The sequence below is a fragment of the Euleptes europaea genome, chromosome 14 (genome assembly GCF_029931775.1).
Source record: "Euleptes europaea isolate rEulEur1 chromosome 14, rEulEur1.hap1, whole genome shotgun sequence".
NCBI classification, from domain to species: domain Eukaryota; kingdom Metazoa; phylum Chordata; class Lepidosauria; order Squamata; family Sphaerodactylidae; genus Euleptes; species Euleptes europaea.
The window spans coordinates 27,480,175-27,500,951 of NC_079325.1; the positions used below are offsets into that span (position 1 = coordinate 27,480,175).

The 20,777-nt window shown below is 44.0% G+C and overlaps 2 protein-coding genes across 2 annotated transcripts; both read left to right on the forward strand.

The window, feature by feature from the left end:
* The first annotated feature begins 345 nt into the window (after positions 1 to 345).
* LETM2 (leucine zipper and EF-hand containing transmembrane protein 2) lies at positions 346 to 9,993 on the forward strand. The gene is made up of 3 exons (XM_056860555.1): positions 346 to 354; positions 9,187 to 9,262; positions 9,528 to 9,993. Exons 2-3 carry the CDS (start codon positions 9,216 to 9,218, stop codon positions 9,991 to 9,993), a joined length of 513 nt encoding a protein of 170 aa, XP_056716533.1. The 5' UTR covers positions 346 to 354; positions 9,187 to 9,215.
* A 7,749-nt stretch (positions 9,994 to 17,742) lies between these two features.
* LOC130487149 (LETM1 domain-containing protein LETM2, mitochondrial-like) lies at positions 17,743 to 20,770 on the forward strand. Its single transcript, XM_056860556.1, has 4 exons — positions 17,743 to 17,860; positions 19,056 to 19,145; positions 19,414 to 19,488; positions 20,706 to 20,770. The coding sequence occupies exons 1-4, from the start codon at positions 17,825 to 17,827 to the stop codon at positions 20,754 to 20,756; spliced, it is 252 nt and encodes an 83-aa protein (XP_056716534.1). The 5' UTR covers positions 17,743 to 17,824; the 3' UTR covers positions 20,757 to 20,770.
* The last annotated feature ends 7 nt before the right edge of the window (positions 20,771 to 20,777 follow it).

Here is a 20,777-nt window from a genome sequence, read left to right on the forward strand (position 1 = left end):
TAGAAGAGTCTCCTCTTCTGATCTCCTTGAACATATAAGCTGTATTATACCAAGTCAGTCCATTGGTCTACCAAATATCGTCTACTCTGGCAGCTCTCCAGGGTTTGAAGTAGAGGTCTACCATAGGAGGAGGCACACAACCATTCTGGTTGTTTTTTTATCACACGAGCATAACGGAGCCCTGGGAACTGCAGGTTGGGAGGCTGCAGTGGGGCAGAGGATAAACATCCAAGGGAACAATTTTGCCCCCTACAGCTTCTCATCCTGTGTGGCTGTTACTCCCCACAGGTGCTTAAACTCCAGGAATAAACTTTCGTGGGGTCAGAAATGGCTGCTGGAGGGAGGGGAAAGCTTGTGTGGGTAGCAGCAGCTGTGGGTATTGGTACTGCTTTTGTACACCTGGTGTTATTGTAAATGAATTAGTGTCATTAGTTATTCCCCCTCAATAAAATTGTCTCTTATATCACCATAGTCCAGGTCTCTGTGCATTTTCCAATTCTGTTGCCAAAGGATCCCTTCGTTACTGTTGGTGCATGTCATCCTCTCAAAATGAGCATATAACCTCAGCCAGTAGTTCCTTTTAGCACAGGAGTGGGAGGTGGCAGAAAAAAGGTTTTGTTGGCAGATCTGCAGGGTGAGGATTCTTCAGGTTCTGTTCATTGCTGCTGTGAATGCAGAGAGATGCACACTGGCAATGGAGCTTCCCCACAGGCGTTCTCTGCGAAGTTTTTTTTCCATCAGGACCTCGCACCAGCCATTTAATTTATGTATTTAAAACATTTCAAACCACTACCACCCCATCTCCTTGGACTCAACGCAGCAAATGTCATTTCCCTAAACGGGCTGACAGCATGAAAATGGCACCAGTGTTGGTGGGACCTTTGAAAATACATACCTTCCCATCCAGGCAGCATGATAATGTGCTTAGACTGTGCTCAGGGCAAAGCACGTTTTGGGAAAGTGTATGGGGCCCAGGGAAAGGATGATTACAGCAGGTCATTGTGTGGTGCTCCCCCTCCCCTGCTGTAACCACCACACCATACTGACAGCCATGAACTTAGACTTGTTGCTTCAAAAATTAAAGAATGTTCAGTTATTTCATGTTTTGCAACAGCACATTATGTCACACCTGTGTTATAGGTTACTGTGGCTAACAACAAAGTACAGTTGAATTGATGATGAATCCATATCACTGTAGAAAGCATTGTGGAACAGCTGACTTATGAATAGGGGATCCATTAACTTCCAAAGCAGATAAGTCACTATTCAAACATTATTTTAGCCAGCTGTTAGATCTTGAGTGATGTAGATCTAATCTGTAGCCTAACTCATAGAAGAAGAAAAAATAAAGCTTTCTGATCTGTTTAGGATGGATAAAGATCAGGCTTAGAATGAGTTCACAATGGTTTTAAGAGCAGCTGAAACATAGGGTGAAGATTCAATGGCAGGGGAAAACTGGACGATGGTTTCTAGATCCAGCAAGAGGCCAACAAGATGTGAACTACTGCTGTCATAACCAGCACTGTGGGCCAAAATAGGAGGTGATCGGTGTAGCTATATTAACTTATTAAGTGTCTGCCCCATTCACATGTAAAGCAGGGATAAGGTCTAATTTTTACACAAAAAGTAGCACATAAATAAGGGAGTTGAACTCTCCCCATTACTCTACATTCTCATCCCATCACTTAGGGCACTCTTCTCCCCACATGGCTCATTTCCAGAATTTGAACTAAGGTTTCTAAATGCCCTGAGAATAATGTCCTGTCTCTTTAATAGAATGTGTGGAAATAGGCAGCTGAAGTTTTTCACAGCATGAAGCTAAGTAAAATTACTCAGTAAATAACATTCCATTAAGCCTCTACTAAAGAACCAGATTATGCAGAGGAAGGCAATGGCAAACTACCTGTGTTAGTCTCTTGCCTTGAAAACCCTATTGGATTGCCATAAGTCAGCTGTGACTTGAAAGCACTTTACACACACAGTTGTCTGTTGTGTAAGAGCCACACCACTATTTTTTGGAGAGCCAGTGTGGGGTAGTGTTTAAGAGTAGCAGACTCTAATATGGAGAACCAGGCTCAGTTCTCCACTCCTCAATGAAGCCTGCTGGGTGACCTTGGGCCAGTCACAGTTCTTTCAGAACTCTCTCAGCCCACGCGGAGGCAGGCAATGGCAAACCACCTCCGAACATCATTTGCCTAGAAAACCGTATGGGGTTGCCATAAGTCAGCTGTGACTTGACGGCACTTTCCACCACAAAGAGCCAAGGTATTTTTCTCCAGGCCAGCTGGCAACTCTAAAAAAAACAACCTACCTTGGATAACAGGCATGGGGATACAGGAAGAAGGATTCAGCTCCTGTCAACCTGGGTCCTTTCTGCACTGGCATATTTTAGCACTGCTCTTGCATTGTTTTTCTGCTGTCAGTGGTATTCCACAATGGCAGTGGAATTACATCTGCAGTTCTCCCTGGCATTTAGCGTAGCATTATATTCCCATTACAATCATGCAATGACTATCCACACAGTAACAGCCTAAGTGGCAAGGGTGTTCTCAGATCTGTCCCCAGAAAGCCACCCAGGGAAATCTGCCTGCTTGCCTGATTCCCCTCCCTGCTGTGCTCTCTAAATCCCAGAAGCCTTTCCAATCTGATAACAGCAACATTAAAATCAGTGTCAGTCAACTTTATCCTGCCTTCGTGCTTCTGTTAATTGTAGAGAATTTTATGCAGTGTGCTTGTTTTTGATACATTCAGAGCAGTTTCAGTCCTGGGGGAGAGTGATTTCTCATTAGTGTACTTTCACTGTTGTGTATCTTCAGAACTAAAAATGACATGCAAGTACTTACAAAGAAAAGTCCTCCAGATGTATCAGCTTATGCTTCCCTGGTCCTTTAATTAATAACTCCCCCACACACTTTAATCACCTTTTGGTTCCTTGATTCATATCTTTGCAATCCCAAGTAGTTCAAAAAGAATGGAAGAAGGGACCACTTTGCAAAGTGTTTTAAAATTGCTGTACAACCAGAAAATACCAGGGCACTAGCCATCTTGTCAACCTGACCACTCCCTGGCAAGTGCATCAATAACGCTTGCCCAATCCACACTGGAGTGGCTGGTGTTCCAATTATTTTCAATGTCAAAATGCACACCCCTTCGGATGTTAAAATAAAACACTGCCCACTTTCAATGTACACCAAAAATGTGGAATTTAATTTAATTCTGTAAGTTCTTTATGAAAGATGTTACACATTTGTTGTATTTATTCTGTTCTTTATTAGTTTCCATTGATTTTAATGGGAGAAACATTTTATACCTGTAACACCTCCACCCGATCCAACAGGGATAACGTTCTCAAGGATTGTACTCCTTTTACCCAAGGGACTCTCCTGTCTGCCACCTTTCAGAGAGATGAGAAAGCCATTTTCCCATGCAGAGTATTACACATATAGGAGAGTAAAAACATTTTTTCTGTGATTTTCCCCTCTGTTCCCAGGATCCTCAAGCAGGAGATGGGAGAAGAAGTCTATTTTTAAAAAAAACAAAAGACTTATAATGTAAGCGGAGGTAAACTCTGAACCCTTCTGCACCTTACCTCACTCTGCTAAGTAGTTTTCAGCATTTTTCTTCCATCCCAGCTGATTTCCTTTTCTAAGTCATAGGTCAGAACATATTGCATCATGCAAACTCCTGCAATAAGATCATTTGTAAGGTATCAGAGGTCTCTTTACCTGCAATGCTAAGTACATTTACACGGGATTACTTGGGGCTGTGGGACTCACTTCAGAACAAAAATTTGCAGGCTCATACCATGCTATCTATTTTACTGCTACAGACTAACATCACTATTCCTTTAAAATCTATTTACGTGTATGGATTTATTTGCTTCTTAATAAACAGAAAATGGCTCCCTTAAAAAGGAACTCTGTACATATTCAGATATGTGGCCATCGGCTGCCCATCTGCTCCAGGCACAATTCAAAGTGCTGGTTATTATCTTTAGAGCCATAAGCTGTCTGGCACCAAGATATCTAAAACACTGTTTTCTATATGAGCCTGCCCATCAGCTACAACATATGCTCTTTGTACTCCCTCTTTCAAAGGTAAGGTGTGTAGTCACTTCTGACAGGGCCCTCTCTACAGCAGCTCCTTCAGGCTGAAATTTTCTCCCCACACCCACTTGCCTAGCACCAAGCTTCTTTGATTTTAAGCAACAAGAAAAAACCCTCCTCTTAGAATTTGCTTGTCAATTTTTTTAAACCCAACTACACCTTTCCCCACGTTTCCCCCTTGCTGCTCCTATGATTAGAGATTTCTCACACCCTTTTTCCTGATTTTATTGCAGTGGGTTTTAGGGAGAGGGTTTTAAGGATGCAGTTTTTCATATTCAGTTACTTGATATCCTCCAATTGTTTTAAGTCACTGTAGAAACCCATACAATGAGAGCAGTGAGCTACAAATATTTGGAATAAATAAAATAACCACCTTGTTAGGGTTGTCAGTCTCCAGGTGGTGGCTGGAGATCTCCTGGAATTACAACTGGTCTCCAAGTAAGAGATCAGTTCTCCTGCAGAGAATGGCTGCTTTGGACGGTGGACTCTATGGCATTATACCCCAGCCTCCAGGGGTTTCACAAACCTATACATTGTGCCTTTTAGTTCCGTTGAATATTTACTTTGGGGGGGGGGGAGTCATATTTTGTTAAGCATGATAAAACGTTTGTATGGGTTCTTTACAGTGGTTTAACTTTCGTATTTTTAAAAAAATATTGTTTTTTGTTTGTTTGTTTGTTTGCTTTCTGTTATTTTGGAAACATCAGTAAAGTGTTATTTATAAACAAAGAAACTAGCAACCTGATTAAATCATGCTATTCTCACTCACTTCTGGTCCTTTACTCCCAAAAGAATGTTTCCATGACGACCCGCCTTGAATCAAGAGGTAAGAGGTAGTGACGTCTCACCCATCCAGACGATTTCCCATCAAACCAACTCGCAAAACCCCCCCCCAAGCCAACCTTGCGCACGCGCAGTCCCCCTCCTCGCTCTTCGCCCTTTCCTTTCGCCCTCAAAGAGAAACAATCCCCTCCCCCATACTCCCATCCGCCTATCCTGAAGCCAGGCACCGCCTACCTCTCCCAGGGCTGCGTTCCTATTGGCTACGCCTCGAAATGGCAAACTCCCAACCTCCGCTGTCGGGGACGACCATAGAGTTGACACGTCTGAAAGCAGAGCGTCCCCTTGTTGTCAGTGGGCGCGGGGTCTCACGGGAACAGTCAGCTGTCCCGGAAGAATCTGGGGCCGAATTGGCCCGTTTGCGGGTGGAGGGAAAATATCGGGGAAGGAGGTAAGAGATTGTTTGAATGCTTGGCATGAGGTAATTCACAGTGGGTGGCCGTGTTAGTCTGTCTGCAGTAGTAGAAAAGAGCAAGAGTCCGGTAGCACCTTAAAAGACTAACATTAGGGGTGTGTGGAAGGGCTCTGTGACGGGGTTGGAGTCCAGAGCAGGTTTTCCGCCCGCTGGAGAAGGGTGATGGGGCCTATGGACAGGCAAGCCTAAGTGAAGAACTCAGTGCAGCAAGGAACCAGGGTGCCTGCTGCAAGAGGGGCTGAAGCACCGCGAGGAGGGGAATGTCCCCACCAATGCTGTAAAATGACAAAAAAAGGACCGGACCAACAAAATGTTTGAACTAGCAGAAATGGCAAAACTTAACTGCTTCAGTGAATCAAAAAGAAAATGAAGAATTTGAGAGAGAACGGGAGGCATGCGCGATATATTGTGAAAATGAACTCAATATGGGAGAAGTTGAAGGATATGTCTTAATCTAATTCAGTTTATTTAGAAAAGATGAAACAGTTAATAGTTAAAGTGTAGAATGTGATGATAAGTAGACTACTGTAAAGATTAAATGAGATAAATATAAAGAATTAGAAATTTAATATAAAGGGGAATGTAGAGATATTAAAAGGATAGAGGTGGGAAGGGGGGAAGTTGAAATAAAGTTAACAGCTATGAGATTGATAGGAACTGTTTATGTTATGTTTGATGAGTTTATATGAGAAAATTCAAAAAAACTAAAAAAACCCCAATGCTGTAAAATGTGATAACTAAATCGAACTCATGTATACAGAAATACAAGGGATGCCTATTATTTTCATGTCCTGCTTAGGAGCTAATTCACAGTGGGTAGCCGTGTTAGTCTGTTTGCAGTAGTCAAAAAGGGCAAGAGTCCAGTAACACCTTAAAGACTAACAAAAATATTTTCTGGTAGGGTATGAGCTTTTCTGCTTAGGAGCGTTGCGGTGTAGTGAGTTCAGTTGTTGAATTAGGACCTGAGACACCTGTGTTCAGATCCGCATTGTACCATAACGTTTGCTGTGTGATGTTGGGCCAGTCACACACATGCTTGGCCCAACCTCCTTCACAGGGCTGTTGTAAGGATAAAATTTATTTTGTTTACTCAGTTCGTTTGTACCCTGCCTTTCTCCCCAGTGGGAACCCAAAGCGGCTTACAGCACTCTTCTCTCCTCCATTTTATCCTCACAACGACTCTCTGAGGTAGGTTAGGCTGAGTGTGACTGGACCAAGGTCACCCAGCAAGCTTCCATGGCATGAGTGGGAATTTCAACTCAGGTCTCCCAGATGTTAACCACTATACCACACTAGCTAAAGGAGAAATGAAGTTATTGTGGAGGAAGTGTGGAATAAAATTGCCCTACATAGGAAGGAGGGCTGGATGCTATTGGGAAAAGAATGCTAGACCAGATAGTAATGTACTGGATTTTTATCCTGCCTTTCCTCTAAGGATCTCAAGGACAACGTACATGGTTCTCATCTTCTCCGGGTGGACTTCTTGGTGTGATTTGTCATCCACTCAGATGTGAAGGAGAGTTGTTGGGCTTGGGTTAGCAACTGCCAGCTGGTTAATATGGACCTGTGATGTTGTGTAAAAGTCTACCCTAGTGGAAATAGTTTGAGAACTTAGAAGTCTTGGTACCTAGCCTTCCTGTTTGAAACTGTCATCACCTGAGTTTCCCTCCTCCGGTCTAGTCAGCAAATCTGTATTTCTGTTTGATTATTTTAGATATTTATATCACAACCTGCCATTTCTAACTTCACCCATCACAATTTAAGGTTTAACGTTTATGGTACATATTTTTTTAATGTTTATCTCTGTTGGTAGCCACCCTGAGTCTGACTGTAGTCAGGAAAGAGCGGGATATAAATCTAATAAAATAAATAAAAATACATGAGTGCTTATATTTTACCCTCATAACTATGAGGTTGAGAGTCTGTGATTGGCCTATGGTCACTTAGTGAACTTCATGGCAAAGTGGACATTTAAACCCAAACTTCCTTAGTTTATAGTCCATTATTCTTAATTACAACAATTACTCAATATGTAACATGGGGGAAATATTCCCATTTGACACTTTGACTATTCTTATTATGCCTGTGTCATTAGACCCCATTAAATAGTGCCCAATATAGGATTAAGGAAGAAACTTTTTTTTACTGGTAAGGTTATGCAAAATTATTAGGATCTGTGTCTCAGTGAAATTTGTAGAACTTACTTGTGAGTTAACATGTAACCTTCTCTTGACCCATCTTAAGCAGCGAATACTTGTCACTTTACACCACACACACAAGAATAACAATACAGAGAAGCTTTAATGGATAACCCATAAAAAGCTTGATATCCTCTATGTTAATATGGTCTGTTTGGTGGAGAAAGTACATTAGGACCTCATGGCACTAGTAACAGTACTTGAGTCACTTGCCAAGGATTAGCCAATCTTTGTAAACACCCTCAGAAGAAATTAATGATCTTTGTACAGCATAATTTCACTTTCTGCATCATTACAAGGAATCAGGAAGATTACATAGAGACAAATGTAACCTGTGAATAATATGGTGTCCACCTAAATATTTTTAAACCTTTTTTATATGGGCTTGGGTCCCCCTATAATTTCTACACATGGAAGGATTTACTGTTGTGGGATACAGCTTCTTCACCTCTCCCTTCCTACTACATCCTTAAAAAACCCTTCTATCCACAAGAGACTGAGTAGAGCCAAGTTAAGATTTTTGAAAGTATCTGTAACAAGTTGTACAAATAAGCAACAATTGGAATACTACAGATAATCCAGAAATACAACTACTAAACACAAGGAATAAAATATACAAAAAAACTCCCCCCCCCCACAAAGCATGGTTAAAATCCAGGAATTTACAATCAAGACATTCATATTCTTAAAGTTGTATTACTGCTAATTCAATGGTCTTTAAAACATCTATACTTAAACATTTTGCATGTAGTAACATGTTGTGTATATCCTGATCCTCAGGCTGGAGGCAAGGCCCTGGGCGACCGCAGAGTTTTTCAGTAACAATACCTGGCAGGTGGGATCCAGCAGTCCGGTGCAAAAGCAAGGTTGCAGACACTTTGATCCCACACTGGCTTAAGCATCACTAGCCTTATAGAGGGAGTATCCCTACAGGTGATACTGGGTCCTGCATTAAGCTCATCTGGCATGCTGAGTTGGCTCCTCTACTAATGAGGAGCAGCAGGGCCCAGATCCTGCAATGACTCACTGGTTTCCTCTGGGGAGGCTTTGGGCTGCTAGTCATACACTTCTGCGCCTGGTCCAGGCTTCGGCATTAGTTCTTTGCTTTCTCTGCTTCTGGGGAAGATCATGGCAGGTCTTGCAGCAGCTGGGTCCATGCTGGCTCAGGGGGCAGCACTGGTGCTGGCAAAGGTTCCCTTCAAGGAGGCACTGAGGAACCCGCCACGCAGTCGACATCTGCCAGGGTGGCACTGGAGGCAGGTCCTCCTCCTCCAATGCTAACCTAGGGCAATTCACAACATCAAACATGTTTTCAAGCACACTGTGCCAGGTGTAGGGACAGGCAGTGGCTCCCTGAAGTAGGAAGCATACTCCTGCTACTGTGTTGTGTGCAAAGTGGTCTTTAATCCTTTGTATCTGGCTACAATGATAGTAACAGATGACACCTCTATCTCTGACAATCCGGATGCTTCCCATTTTGTGGCGGAGGCTGTAATTGAAGACTGTAATAGTATTGGCCAGATTAATGGTTTTGTACTTACGTAGTTTATTGCTGTGTTAATTGAGTTAATGTTTTTTTTAAAAGCCAGCTGAGAGTTTTTTAAAAAAAATTCTCCTTCTGTGTTAGGCCATAGACCAGACCAACTCCAGGGCAACATGGCCATCTACAGCTGTAATATATTCCTTGCAATAGCCAGATCCAGGTAAGAACTGAAAACTTGTTTTTTTAGAAAATCCATATAAGTAAAGTGACCGTGTTTGCCAACTTTGAAAGGAGAAAGGTATTATTTCCTCCTTACCCAAATAAATGTAATTCAATGCCATGTAAATCTGAAAAAGGGTGAAAAGCACTCACCGGATCACGAAGTAGTGACCACAGAACTTTGGTTGGCTACCAGACCAAACAAAATTTATGCCCCTCTGGCACCAGTCAGTGACTGTGAACTCTTCCCTTTTTTTTTTTTTCAGGGGACCCCACCTGCTTGTACACTCCAGCTGCTCCCCCTTTCCCCCCTCCATTGCAGTTGTTCAGCTGGTAGACTCCCACCTTAATCGAACATACCTGAAGGACTCCGAGTGCCAGCAGCTACTGTGCGGCACGCAGCAGGGCATCGGACTACCTCACTCGCTAACGCAGCCCATACGACTGCTTCACTCTTCGGCTTACAGGCACCAAGAGGCTCAGGACAAACCCCAGCTTAAGCAAAGCACTGAAAAGAAGGACACTGAGGTGGTCAGTGTTCCAGTCAAAGGCCCAGAGCCTGCTGCCCCCAAGAAATCACTGCGGCAGAGGATCGTGGATGAACTGAAACACTACTATAACGGGTTCCACTTGCTTTGGATCGACACAAAAGTTGCTGCTAGGATGGTGTGGAGACTGTTGCATGGGCAGGTCCTCACCAGGAGAGAAAGGCGAAGGGTGAGCAGAGATTAACATCTTCCATGGAGATTAGTACAACAACCAGCTTCTCCCAACCTCTTCAATTAATAGTCATCCTACCCACAGTCAAAGCAAACGGATTGGCTGTTGGAGCTCTATGCAACGGCAGGGCCGCTGCTCTCCACGTTCTCCAGTCTGTCTGCCTATAGGCCACGTGACAACAGTGCATGGCAGCACACACCAATCAATCATGGCTGGACACATCTATGTTGTACCACTCTGAGGGGTGTGTGTGCTGGGAGCAGGGGCAGCCCTACCTGACAGAGAGATTAATGGGCTTCCCAGATCAGCCTGGAAACTAAAGGCTTCCTTGTTATTGTCTCCTTGTTATTGTTTCCACACTCTGCATTCGAACCCAGCCCTGCATCTCAAACTGCTCTGCATTATTGATGGTAGTCATGGACTCAGGCACTGTTTTTTGAGGAACGAGTCCTATGCTGCACTGTGCAGTTGTCTGCCAGTCAGGCCCACCCCAGTTGTGAAAAGAGGGGAAGAAGATGCTTCTCAAGTTCAGAGAAATTTACAAGGAGCAGCATTTTCAGTTCCTTCTACATATATGCTGTTGCTGTGGGAAAGGGCAATGAGTTGGTTTCCTGGCTGGGTCCAGTGCACCAGAAAGTTTTCTGGTGCACTGCCAACTTAGCCCTGTGCCCATGTGTCTCCCAACTTAGCCCTGTGCCCATGTGTCTCCAAACTTAACCCTGTGCCCATGTGTCTGCCTAGCAAGAAACGTTACTTTGGCTTTCCAAGTTCTTGTCATTAGCCTGATAACATAGAACTGCTTTGCTGGATCAGACCATCTATGTCTAGAATTCTGTTTCTGACAGTACACTATCTGATGGCCAATGAAAAATGTGGAAGAGAATTCTGGCTCCTGACTCTCCCTCCACCCCACCCCCACAATGTCTGTCAACTGATCCCGGTTCAAAACTGCCACATTACTAGTTGCGCACACTTCAGACTTATTCATCTTCTGCTGTAGCCTTTATGGCCTTTCTCTCGACACTCAGGCCTGAGAAAAAGGCTGCCTTGTTACGAAATAGGAGAGATGGGCAGTCCCTCTGGTCCTGCTTGTTTCTCAGCAGAAGGGATGATGGTTGCCCGGGGGAGGGCGATCTAAAGAATCCTAAGACAGTGTTGTCATCCCATATTTATAGGAAGATGGAACAAGCCAACTGAGGCAGTGATTCTGGCAGCCTGGCCACATAGCCCTGTTCACGTTTACACTATGATATTGTATTACACGGTGGAAGGAGCAGGATTTTTGGCTAAAGCAGACAGCAGATAGAATGCTTTCCCAACTGTTGCTGTTGTTTCATAATAGAATAATACATACAGCAACAGTCTTCTGTCCTTATGCTGGATGCCCCCAGGAAAGGAGCTCATAACAAAATCCATTACACTAATTCATAGCCCAGTTCTTCTTTGTAATTTCATGGCATACATAAAGCTAAGTTTACCTTGTTTGAACAAATTAATTTACATCTTTAGTACCGTGTGCTGCCAGTGTGAGTTACTATAGACATCTTAACTTTTTTGTCCTCAAAATCCCTGGAGGAGAAAGTTGGCTATTTTTCCATTCCAAGCGTTCAAAACATTGAAAGACCGTAGTTAGCAGAGTTGAGCCACAGAAAAATTCCAACAGCAGCTACAAGATAGCCAGCTAAAAGCCATCCAGCTCCACAGGAGAACAAAACCATGCCTAAACAAAACTATTTGATTGGCTTCCTAAAAACAAGAAGGTGGTACACAAGCAGGCTTCTCTGGGGAAGGAGTTCCAGAGCCATTTCTTGAAAGGCCCCGATCCTTCTGTTGCTATCACCCCTCTAGGAGTGGCTTGCTTACTCCGACTGTATGCTGGAAGGGCAACGCGACTTAATTTAATTTAAACATTTGCTTTGTGCATCTTACCTCTGTAGTTGTTGAGAACATCCGCTGATCTCTTCCGGCTGGTTCCTTTCCTGGTGTTCATCATTGTGCCCTTCATGGAATTCCTGTTGCCTGTATTTGTGAAACTGTTTCCTGAGATGCTGCCCTCAACCTTTGAAACAGAATCCAAAAAGGTCAGTATTAAAAATGGCTCAAATGACTCAGCCACTGAGCCTTGCTGTGCCCACAACAGTACAACCCATGACAAGGAGCTATTAGGAATCATTTGCCTCCAGCTCTGACCAAGCAGTATCTTCCCACATCTTTTGTCACCCAGTGTACAGTTGGTCTAACACGTGCCTACTTTTAACATGTCAATAAGCTCGCCTTCCAAGACATTTTGGGGATGTTGTCTGGCATGGTACTGCCATAAGAGAGGGTAGGAGGCAACACCGTACCCTTCCATTGTGCTGGGATCCAGCTGCAGTTGAGAATCTTTTCCCTGCAGAATATTTGTGTTACACTTGGTCAGCTGTATTCATCTTGAGTCCAGTGAGCCACAGTCAGAGCCTATTTCAAAAGTAGGATAAAATATAATAAAGACCTTTCACTATGAAATAACAAGTGAACATTGACACAGTTGTGAGGAGGGAGGAGATAATAAAAATGGTCTCTTACAGGACTTTTGTAAGAATTTCTGAAAGGCTTTAGATGTTCCAACGTGCTAGATAAATGTGAAGAATAATCATTTCCCCTTCTGTATTAAAAAAAAAAGGAAGAAAAGCAGCGAAAGAAGCTGAGTGCCAAGTTGGAAATAGCCAAATTCCTGCAGGAGACCATTACAGAGCTGGCCAGAAGGAACAAAGCCTCTACAGGAGAAGCCACCAAGCAATTCTCTTCATACGTTCAAAAGGTATGAGCTTCACAATTAGACAAGCTTCAGTACCAAGATAAGGCAGCTGATTTGGTCCAGGTAAATAGGTAAGTTTTAGAGACTTCCAATCCTCCAAAAGGCGTTCTTTACAGATATAAAATAAAACCCATACACACCCCTTTCCTGTTGATAGTATTCCCTGCAAGCACAATTTATATACTAACAGTACTAGAATTGATGTCTCTCAATGCTTGCATGTTTACACTCGGATTTAGTACTCCCAATGTCTGCACAGAACAAACATTTTGGATCTGTGAAGAGATTTCCTGCTACTGTAATGTTGTTCTATATACTGTCTGCAGTTTTTCCTTCTAAAACTCTTGCATCAGGATATAAGCCAGCCACATTGATGCTATCCATGGACTTTTGCAAGCAGGATACAGAGAGCATTAGCAAGAGCTAAGAGCAGCTGGATTGTAAGAGACGTAAATCTGGATTGTTTTTGGCGATGAAACAGATGCATACAACTTTGCAAATCAGACAGAATAGTATATCTTAGGAAGTGTCCAGAAGTTGTTTTACTATGACCTCATAGAATGGACATGAAGCTCATCCTCTCTGACCATGTGATGGGATGTTACCTAGATCAGCCTTCCTGCAGGTTGACCCACATTATTCAGATTAAAGCATCTCACAAGCAAAAATGTAGATGCAGACTAGCTGCTCTCCATCAGAGGGTTCCTGTGGGCAAAGAACATTTTGGTGGCCTAACACTATCTGAAGCAAGTGGGAGTGGAAGTGGGGTTTAAAAGAAGCAGTACCGTATATACTCGAGTATAAGCTGAGTTTTTTAGCCATGATTTTTGGCTTAAAAAACTCACCGTGGCTTATACTCGGGTCAATATGGTAATTCGCCTGCCGGACCCTCTCCCAGCGCGCTCCCGCCGGTCAGCTGATGGGCGGGCTGTCCCGCCTTCTCCCACCCCACCCGATCACGCCTTCTGCGCGGCGGCTTCTCCCCCCCCAACCCGATCGCGCCTTTTGCTCGGTGGCGATTTCTTCACCCCCCACCTCACCCGGGCCGGTCCTCCCGCTTGCCAGCTGACCCTGCGAGGCCTCCTGCACGCAGGGAGGGGGCCGCCGCCGCTTGCCCGCTCGCCTTCCCTGCGGGCCAGGAGCGGCCTGCGGGGCCTCCTGCGCGCAGGGAGGGGGCCTCCGCCACTGCCACCGCCTGCCTGCGCGCCTGGAGTTTGGTCAGGTAAGCCTGCGGGGGGGATGCATTTCCCCCTCGGCTTATACGTGGGTGCCTAATTTTTCCCCATTTTTGGGGTGAAATGAGGCACCTCGGCTTATACTCGGGTCGGCTTATACCCGAGTATATACGGTAAGTACTTTGTGAGTTTCTGCAAGCAGTTTGCTGGAGAGGCAGTATAGGAATTTTCTAGACACAATGGTTTCAGGTCAATTAAGTTTTACCAAGCACTTGAGACTGAAAAGGAAATTTCAAGTAAAAGTGTTTATAAATGCCTTTGCTTTACTGGAAAATCATATATGTTCTGATGATGGAGTCATGAATTGGCCAAGAGTTTTGCCTTCTGCTTATCTCATGGAGCCAACAGAAGCATTTGAGAACCCCAGTCCTCCCAGTAATCCAGTGAATGATCAATTTAGATGCATGCAAGTTCATACTGTGAAATTTGTCTCTTAATGGTGAGGAGGGTGGTTTTCAGCAAGAAATGATTGACATCATCGCTTTGTTGGAACACCTTGCACACTGAAGAACCTGGCTTCTTTCTACTTCAGCTGCTAGTTGGGGCTGGAGGGCCAAGATACTAACATTCTCACCGCAGTCTCATCCATTGCCTTGTATAGGTTCGGCATAGCTGCCAACAGCCCAGCACCAAGGAGATCGTACAGTTTTCCAAGCTGTTTGAGGATGAACTGACCCTGGAACACTTGGAGAGGCCACAGCTGGTGGCCCTCTGCAAACTTCTGGAGCTGCAACCCATTGGAACCAATAACCTCCTCCGCTTCCAGCTTTTGATGAGGCTCAGGTCTATTAAAGTAGATGATGAAGTAAGGCATCGTAGATACATAGGGTAGACTTACATATTGGTTAACTCAACAGCCCTGGCTTCTTCCTTTCCTATATTGGTTAACTCAACGGCCCAGGTTTCTTCCTTTCCTATATTGGTTAACTCAACGGCCCTGGTTTCTTCCTTTCCTATATTGGTTAACGCAACAGCCCTGGTTTCTTCCTTTCCTGTTTAGTCAGTTCTCTCTTCTAATGTGCCATTTGCATCCAGAGTCCAATAGGTTTAGTTGTGCCCCAACTCTAAGAGAGATGCATAGAGGAAAAGGTTTGTAGGTGATCTCCAGTCCCATCTGGGAGGGAAAGGAAGATGTAAAGCAGGGCCCTTGAATACCAGCAGTCGTCTTGTAGTAAAAGCATCAAGTACCATCTGTCAGTTTAAGAACAGGTTATGAAATCTCTCCACATCTGTACAACAAGATGTCATATGGAAGCCTGTGTTGTCCAGACAAAGGCTGCAGTTAATAAAATCTGAAGTACAAGGTCTGAACATCTAGCATCTCCAAGGTGCTTTTAGTGTATGGTATAATATGACCTAGATGCCTCTGTGCCAAAATATTTGTTCCACCTACTTATGTGTGTCCTTAAACACTCAATGGCCAGCTCCTGTGTGACATGAATGCCGTTAAACCAAAGGCAATGAATGAGGCTATGAAGCCAACTCAGCCCAGCCAATACAATAGGGATACAATAGGGAACCAGTGTGGTGTAGTGGTTAAGAGTATCAGGGTAGTATCTGGGAGAGCCAGGTTCAAATCCCCACTTGTGCTGTGGAAGCTTGCTGGGTAACCTTAGGCCAGTCACCCTCTCTCAGCCTAACCTACCTCACAGGGTTCTTGTGAGGATAAAACAGGGGAGAGAAGAATGATGTGTGCTGGTTTAGGTCCCCATCGGGAAGAAAGGTGGAGTATAAATGAATTAAATAAACCATGCTGTGAGTTCAGAACAGATCCCCCAATGGCATTAAGAGGCCCAGTAAGCAGAAACCAGGACAAAGGGTCAGTGAAAAGCTACAAAATGTAGCACATTGTACTAAAGAGCCCTTAAACTAGGTAATAAGGGGTGGTCATGGTTGTTTTTAGAGACACGTGCAGTGCTTCTAGACTGAAATAGCCCAAGTTCTTTGACAATTCTTTCTGTACTCTCAAAACAATTATGTTCTCACTGTAGCTGATTAATCTACCAATCAAAATTTGCAGCTCTGAATAAAGATGAAAATATTTATGGTGGCAATTCATTATGAGCTTATTCCTCATGGCAGAGCTGTGCTTAAAAATCAAGGCTTACCTGCATGCATCTTAAGCAGTTGGAAGACCCAGTCCCAGCACCCACATTGCTAGAAAAAGATGATTTGGTACTCCCTTCGTTCCAGTACAGGGCTTGTATATTTGCTTCCCACAAGGATGTATGCCTGTCGCAGAAAGGGACAGGGTTTCAGTTTCCAAAGGAATGAAGTGATGTTAACTTGATCTCTCTTTACTGTCCACAGATGATTGCCAAGGAAGGTGTTAATGGCTTGAGTGTGTCTGAGCTGCAGAGCGCGTGCAGGGCAAGAGGAATGAGGTCGTTGGGCCTCACAACAGAACAGCTGAAAGAGCAAATCAAACAGGCAAGTTGGGGACGGGGAAGAAGAGATGGGCTCTGCTTTTAGGGCTCATCTAGGCAGACAACACTTATTTGTCCTGAGGAGTTTGAACTTATCATTTCTTACAGACACCCAATGAGATGTAGACAGAGCTTGAAACTCCTGTATCTCTTCCCTCACCTCCCAGGAATAGTGGCTGTAAAGTTGTGACCAAATTTCAATTAGGCTAAATTAATTTTTGCCAACACAATTTGTTGCTGGCTGGGCTGAGAGCCTCTAGAACCTTTTCCTCAAACTCTGGTCAGCAAATATTGGTAGCAGGTCCTATATAGCAGGGTGAGGTCAAGTCCTATACATGACTGATGTTGCATCAGCAGTGTTCAGAACTCAACTGAGCACCTAAATAGCAAAGCAGGCCTGCTGAGTGCCTAAGTCCCATCCTCAGCATAGGGGTAACAAGAATTTAAAGGAGCAGAGTCCTGGCTAGGAGGTATACGCTTCAGCATCACTGAGTGAGAATCAAGTGTGTTCTCTGACATCTGTGCAGGGAGTTTAAAAATTAAATGCTGAGAGGTTCATAATCAGATATTCTTTTTTTAAAAATGGAAATAGCCACCTGGGGATGTGATTCAATCTGGATTCCTATGCAGGAGGTGAAGGGGTTTAACCTTCCTGCTACCATGTAGTTTCAGTCAGTTACCCGTCCTGGAAGAGAAGAGAGGCAGACACACACTCTGCCTTTCCCCCCTTCCAGGCTAATAACAGCCCAGGAGTTGGTTTTCATCAGGGGAAACCACACAGTAGGTTGGAGAAAGGGTTAACCTCATTGTTCCTCTGGGCCCCAGGTGACAATGGGAAGATCCATTCACCAGCCTCCAAACATTGGATCAGGTTTGGCTCTAAACCCCTAGCCTTAAGGGGAAGATCAGGAATTCCTTATATCTGGGTGTGTTGCAAGAGTCTTTTCCTTTTCATGGGTCTCAGGCCTGCTTGGGGCCAATTCCTCCTGGCTGCACCCATAGAGATACCTTGATCACTCTCCAAGGCATCTGGAGACAGGAATTTGACAATGAACTAGGGCAGCTCTTTTCAGTTTAGAACTTTCAGGTCTTAGGCAATGCATCAGGCCATTAGGCAGGAATGAAGTAAGTCCACAGCCCAGCAACAATCCCACCAAACATGTAAAGAAGGTTGCTTAGTGGAGCAGGAAAATGGTTGTCCAGCCACTTGTGGCAGGAGTGTTCAAATTCATAAAAGCTTCTCTCCAAGCTCCGTAAGTCAAAGTTCATGCATCAGATTCTCTAAACTGGCTTTTTTCTCTGTCACACAGTGGCTTGATCTGCATCTGAGAGAGAACGTTCCTCCTTCGCTGTTGCTTCTTTCTCGTGCCTTATACTTGACTGAGATGAAGCCCAAACCTATTGCTGTGACATCAGCTGATGTGAGTGGGATCTGCAGCAACTGCGTTGAAACAGATTTCATGTTTTACAAATAAATAAATTTATTTGCGGCTAGTATGCCAGATAGGAGCCCTGTAGCGCAGAGTGGTAAGCTGCAGTACTGCAGTCCAAGCTCTGCTCACGACCTGAGTTTAATCCCGACGGAAGTTGGTTTCAGGTAGCCAGCTCAAGGTTGACTCAGCCTTCCATCCTTCCGAGGTCGGTCAAATGAGTACCCAGCTTGCTGGGGGTAAAGGGAAGATGACTGGGGAAGGCACTGGCAAACCACCCCGTAAACAAAGTCTGCCTAGAAAACGTCGGGATGTGACGTCACCCCATGGGTCAGGAAAGACCTGGTGCTTGCACAGGGGACCTTTACCTTTTTAATATGCCAGATAAAACAGATAACATCTTTTACAATTTCATGATGGGAGACACTAGAGGCACACAGAGATTATAGTGGGAAATGGCCACAGCAGCTCTTACAAGTGAGGCAGAGCTGCCGTCCCCCTCTGCCTTTTTAGACTACGTGTGGTTATTCCACTTTACGATGATGAAATATAGACCACTATAATGCTCTTAAAATATATTGTCCTTTTTGCAATTGCTGCCCAACATCCTACACATGTTAAAAGTCCTCTTGAGTCCTTTGGGTCTTCCTCCTAAGTGCATAGATTGCAACCTTAATTTGAATGTATTGAAGAGTAGGCCTCTGAACTTGACTGTAAATATGGACCCCACCCCCCTTCTGCCCCACTTACTGAAGTCTGGGTTATTTGAAACAACAAAGTAGACAGTACCTGTAATTTTTTCCCCAGTGCGCATGAACATCCTGCCCCATAGCTGCTATTAGCTTTAAAAACCAGGATCTCCCACCATCTCATCTATATCAGCCCTTGGAAAGCACAGGGATTCTTGCAGTTATCCCAGCATCCTCCAGCAACAAAAAATCCCTCGACGTGTACTGCCACCTCAGGGGTTCCTCCCATGCTGATTCCAATAACATGTAAGCTCTTCCATCAACTCTGTCCTGCCTGACAGCATGCTCATATAAAATATAAGCGATGCTCTCGTTTGTGCATCGAAGTGCTTAAACTCCCAGTTAACATTCAGATACATTATCAAGGTGAAGGCAGCGTTACTGCTATGCAGTCTGCAAGGTGAATACTAACAACAGATTGTCTGGTCTTCTCTTAGCCTCTGCCGAGCAAAGATGCTGAAAAAATAGTCACTTCTGAAGATCATGAGACCTTGGTGGATTCTGCTCCCAGAGTGCAAGGCAGTAAGGTGAGAAGCTGATTTCCCCAACACCACCTCTAATTTTACATGAATCTGGATCATTAGTCAGAACACAGATATTGGGCAGTGAAGTCATTTCATGAATGTTAATAGAACCGCAGTAAGCAAAAAGGATATTGGGCTCCTAAAAGGTGTGGTAGTAAACAAGGGTGTGTTTTCAACAAGATCAGCTTGGTTAATCAAGATTTCCCTGGCTCCTAAACTTTGATGGGAACCTATAATAACTGCCTTAATTTTTTCTCCCTCTTTCTTGAAGAGTGAAGAATTTATAACACAACCAACAGAGAAATTACCAGTTCCTCAAGTATCAGTCAGCCCTCCTGCAAGCAAGGTGGGTTTTACATCCAGATTTCTTATGCCACATCATATAAACACATTTTTTAAAAGGGTAAACTGGTAGAGGTCACAGTGCTAAGAGGAGTTGGCCAATTAAGGAAAGTGGTTTTGTTGGTTAATCATCTTAGTCAATTAATTCATTATTTTAAATACAGTCAACTGATTAAATGTGCACTTGACCAACGCCTCAATCTGCCTTTTCCCCCACTAAACAAAGGAAGTGAAAGACGGTGACACAAACTTAGTAAGCAAAAAAGACTGATCATAGTTAAAGGGGCTCTCCTGTGTATTGTGCCTTGTTACAGGTGGGTGCCAGCATCCAAATAAAGATGAGTGTTCCCTTCCACACGTACTCCATAAGCAGCAAACTCAACCCCTTGTTCTTAGGTAGAAGCTCACAGAACGTATGCTCATAAGGACTACTGCAATAACTACAGATTCCCCTGAAGAAGCCCCTTGGGCAAAACACATAGGGGATTTTTATTCTGAGTAATAAAAAAAACTTTAAACCTATTTTGCACCATTGGCCTTGGCCTTATTTTTATTTCCTGTTACTGGTGTGGGCCTTTTATTTATTTATTTTTTAGAAAACATACTGAACAACGTATAGCCTCTACCCAACATTGAAACCAAAATGCTGTGAGGTTGTCAGTTGCCTTTCTGCTGAGGAATGCATTTTTTTCATCAGCCACAGACATCCCAATATCAGTCAAATGCAAAGGCTGAGCTTCTAAGGAATTGCTTCAATGTTGGGGCAATAGAGCTTAGATGTCCCTGTACCAAAAAAGCCAGCGTGGTGTAGTGGTTTGGAGTGGTGGACTCTGATCTGGAGAACTGGGTTTGATTCCCCACTCCTCCACATGAGCGGTGGACATTAATCTGGTGAGCTGGATTTGTTTGCCCACTGCTACACACGAAACCAGCTGGGTGACCGTGGGCTAGTAACACTCTCTCAGCCTCACCTGTCTTACAGGATGTCTGTTACGGGGAGGGGAAGGTGATTGTAAGCCGGTTTAATTCTTCTTTAAGTGGTAGAGAAAAGTCGGCATATAAAAACAAACTCTTCTTCTTCATATGCTTAACAATGAAATGAGGCTCTTTTCCAAGCATATAGTGATTAGTAACAGGTTGGTGAATGTTTGCACAGGTATACCAAAACAGCACATCAATCCCACCTCCCTGCTTTTGACATTTTCTCTCTCTTTATTCTAGACAAAAATAGAAACCTCTCGGAATAGCAAAGCCAGTGCGAATGGAGTTTAGCTGTGCTTCCAGGATGAATTT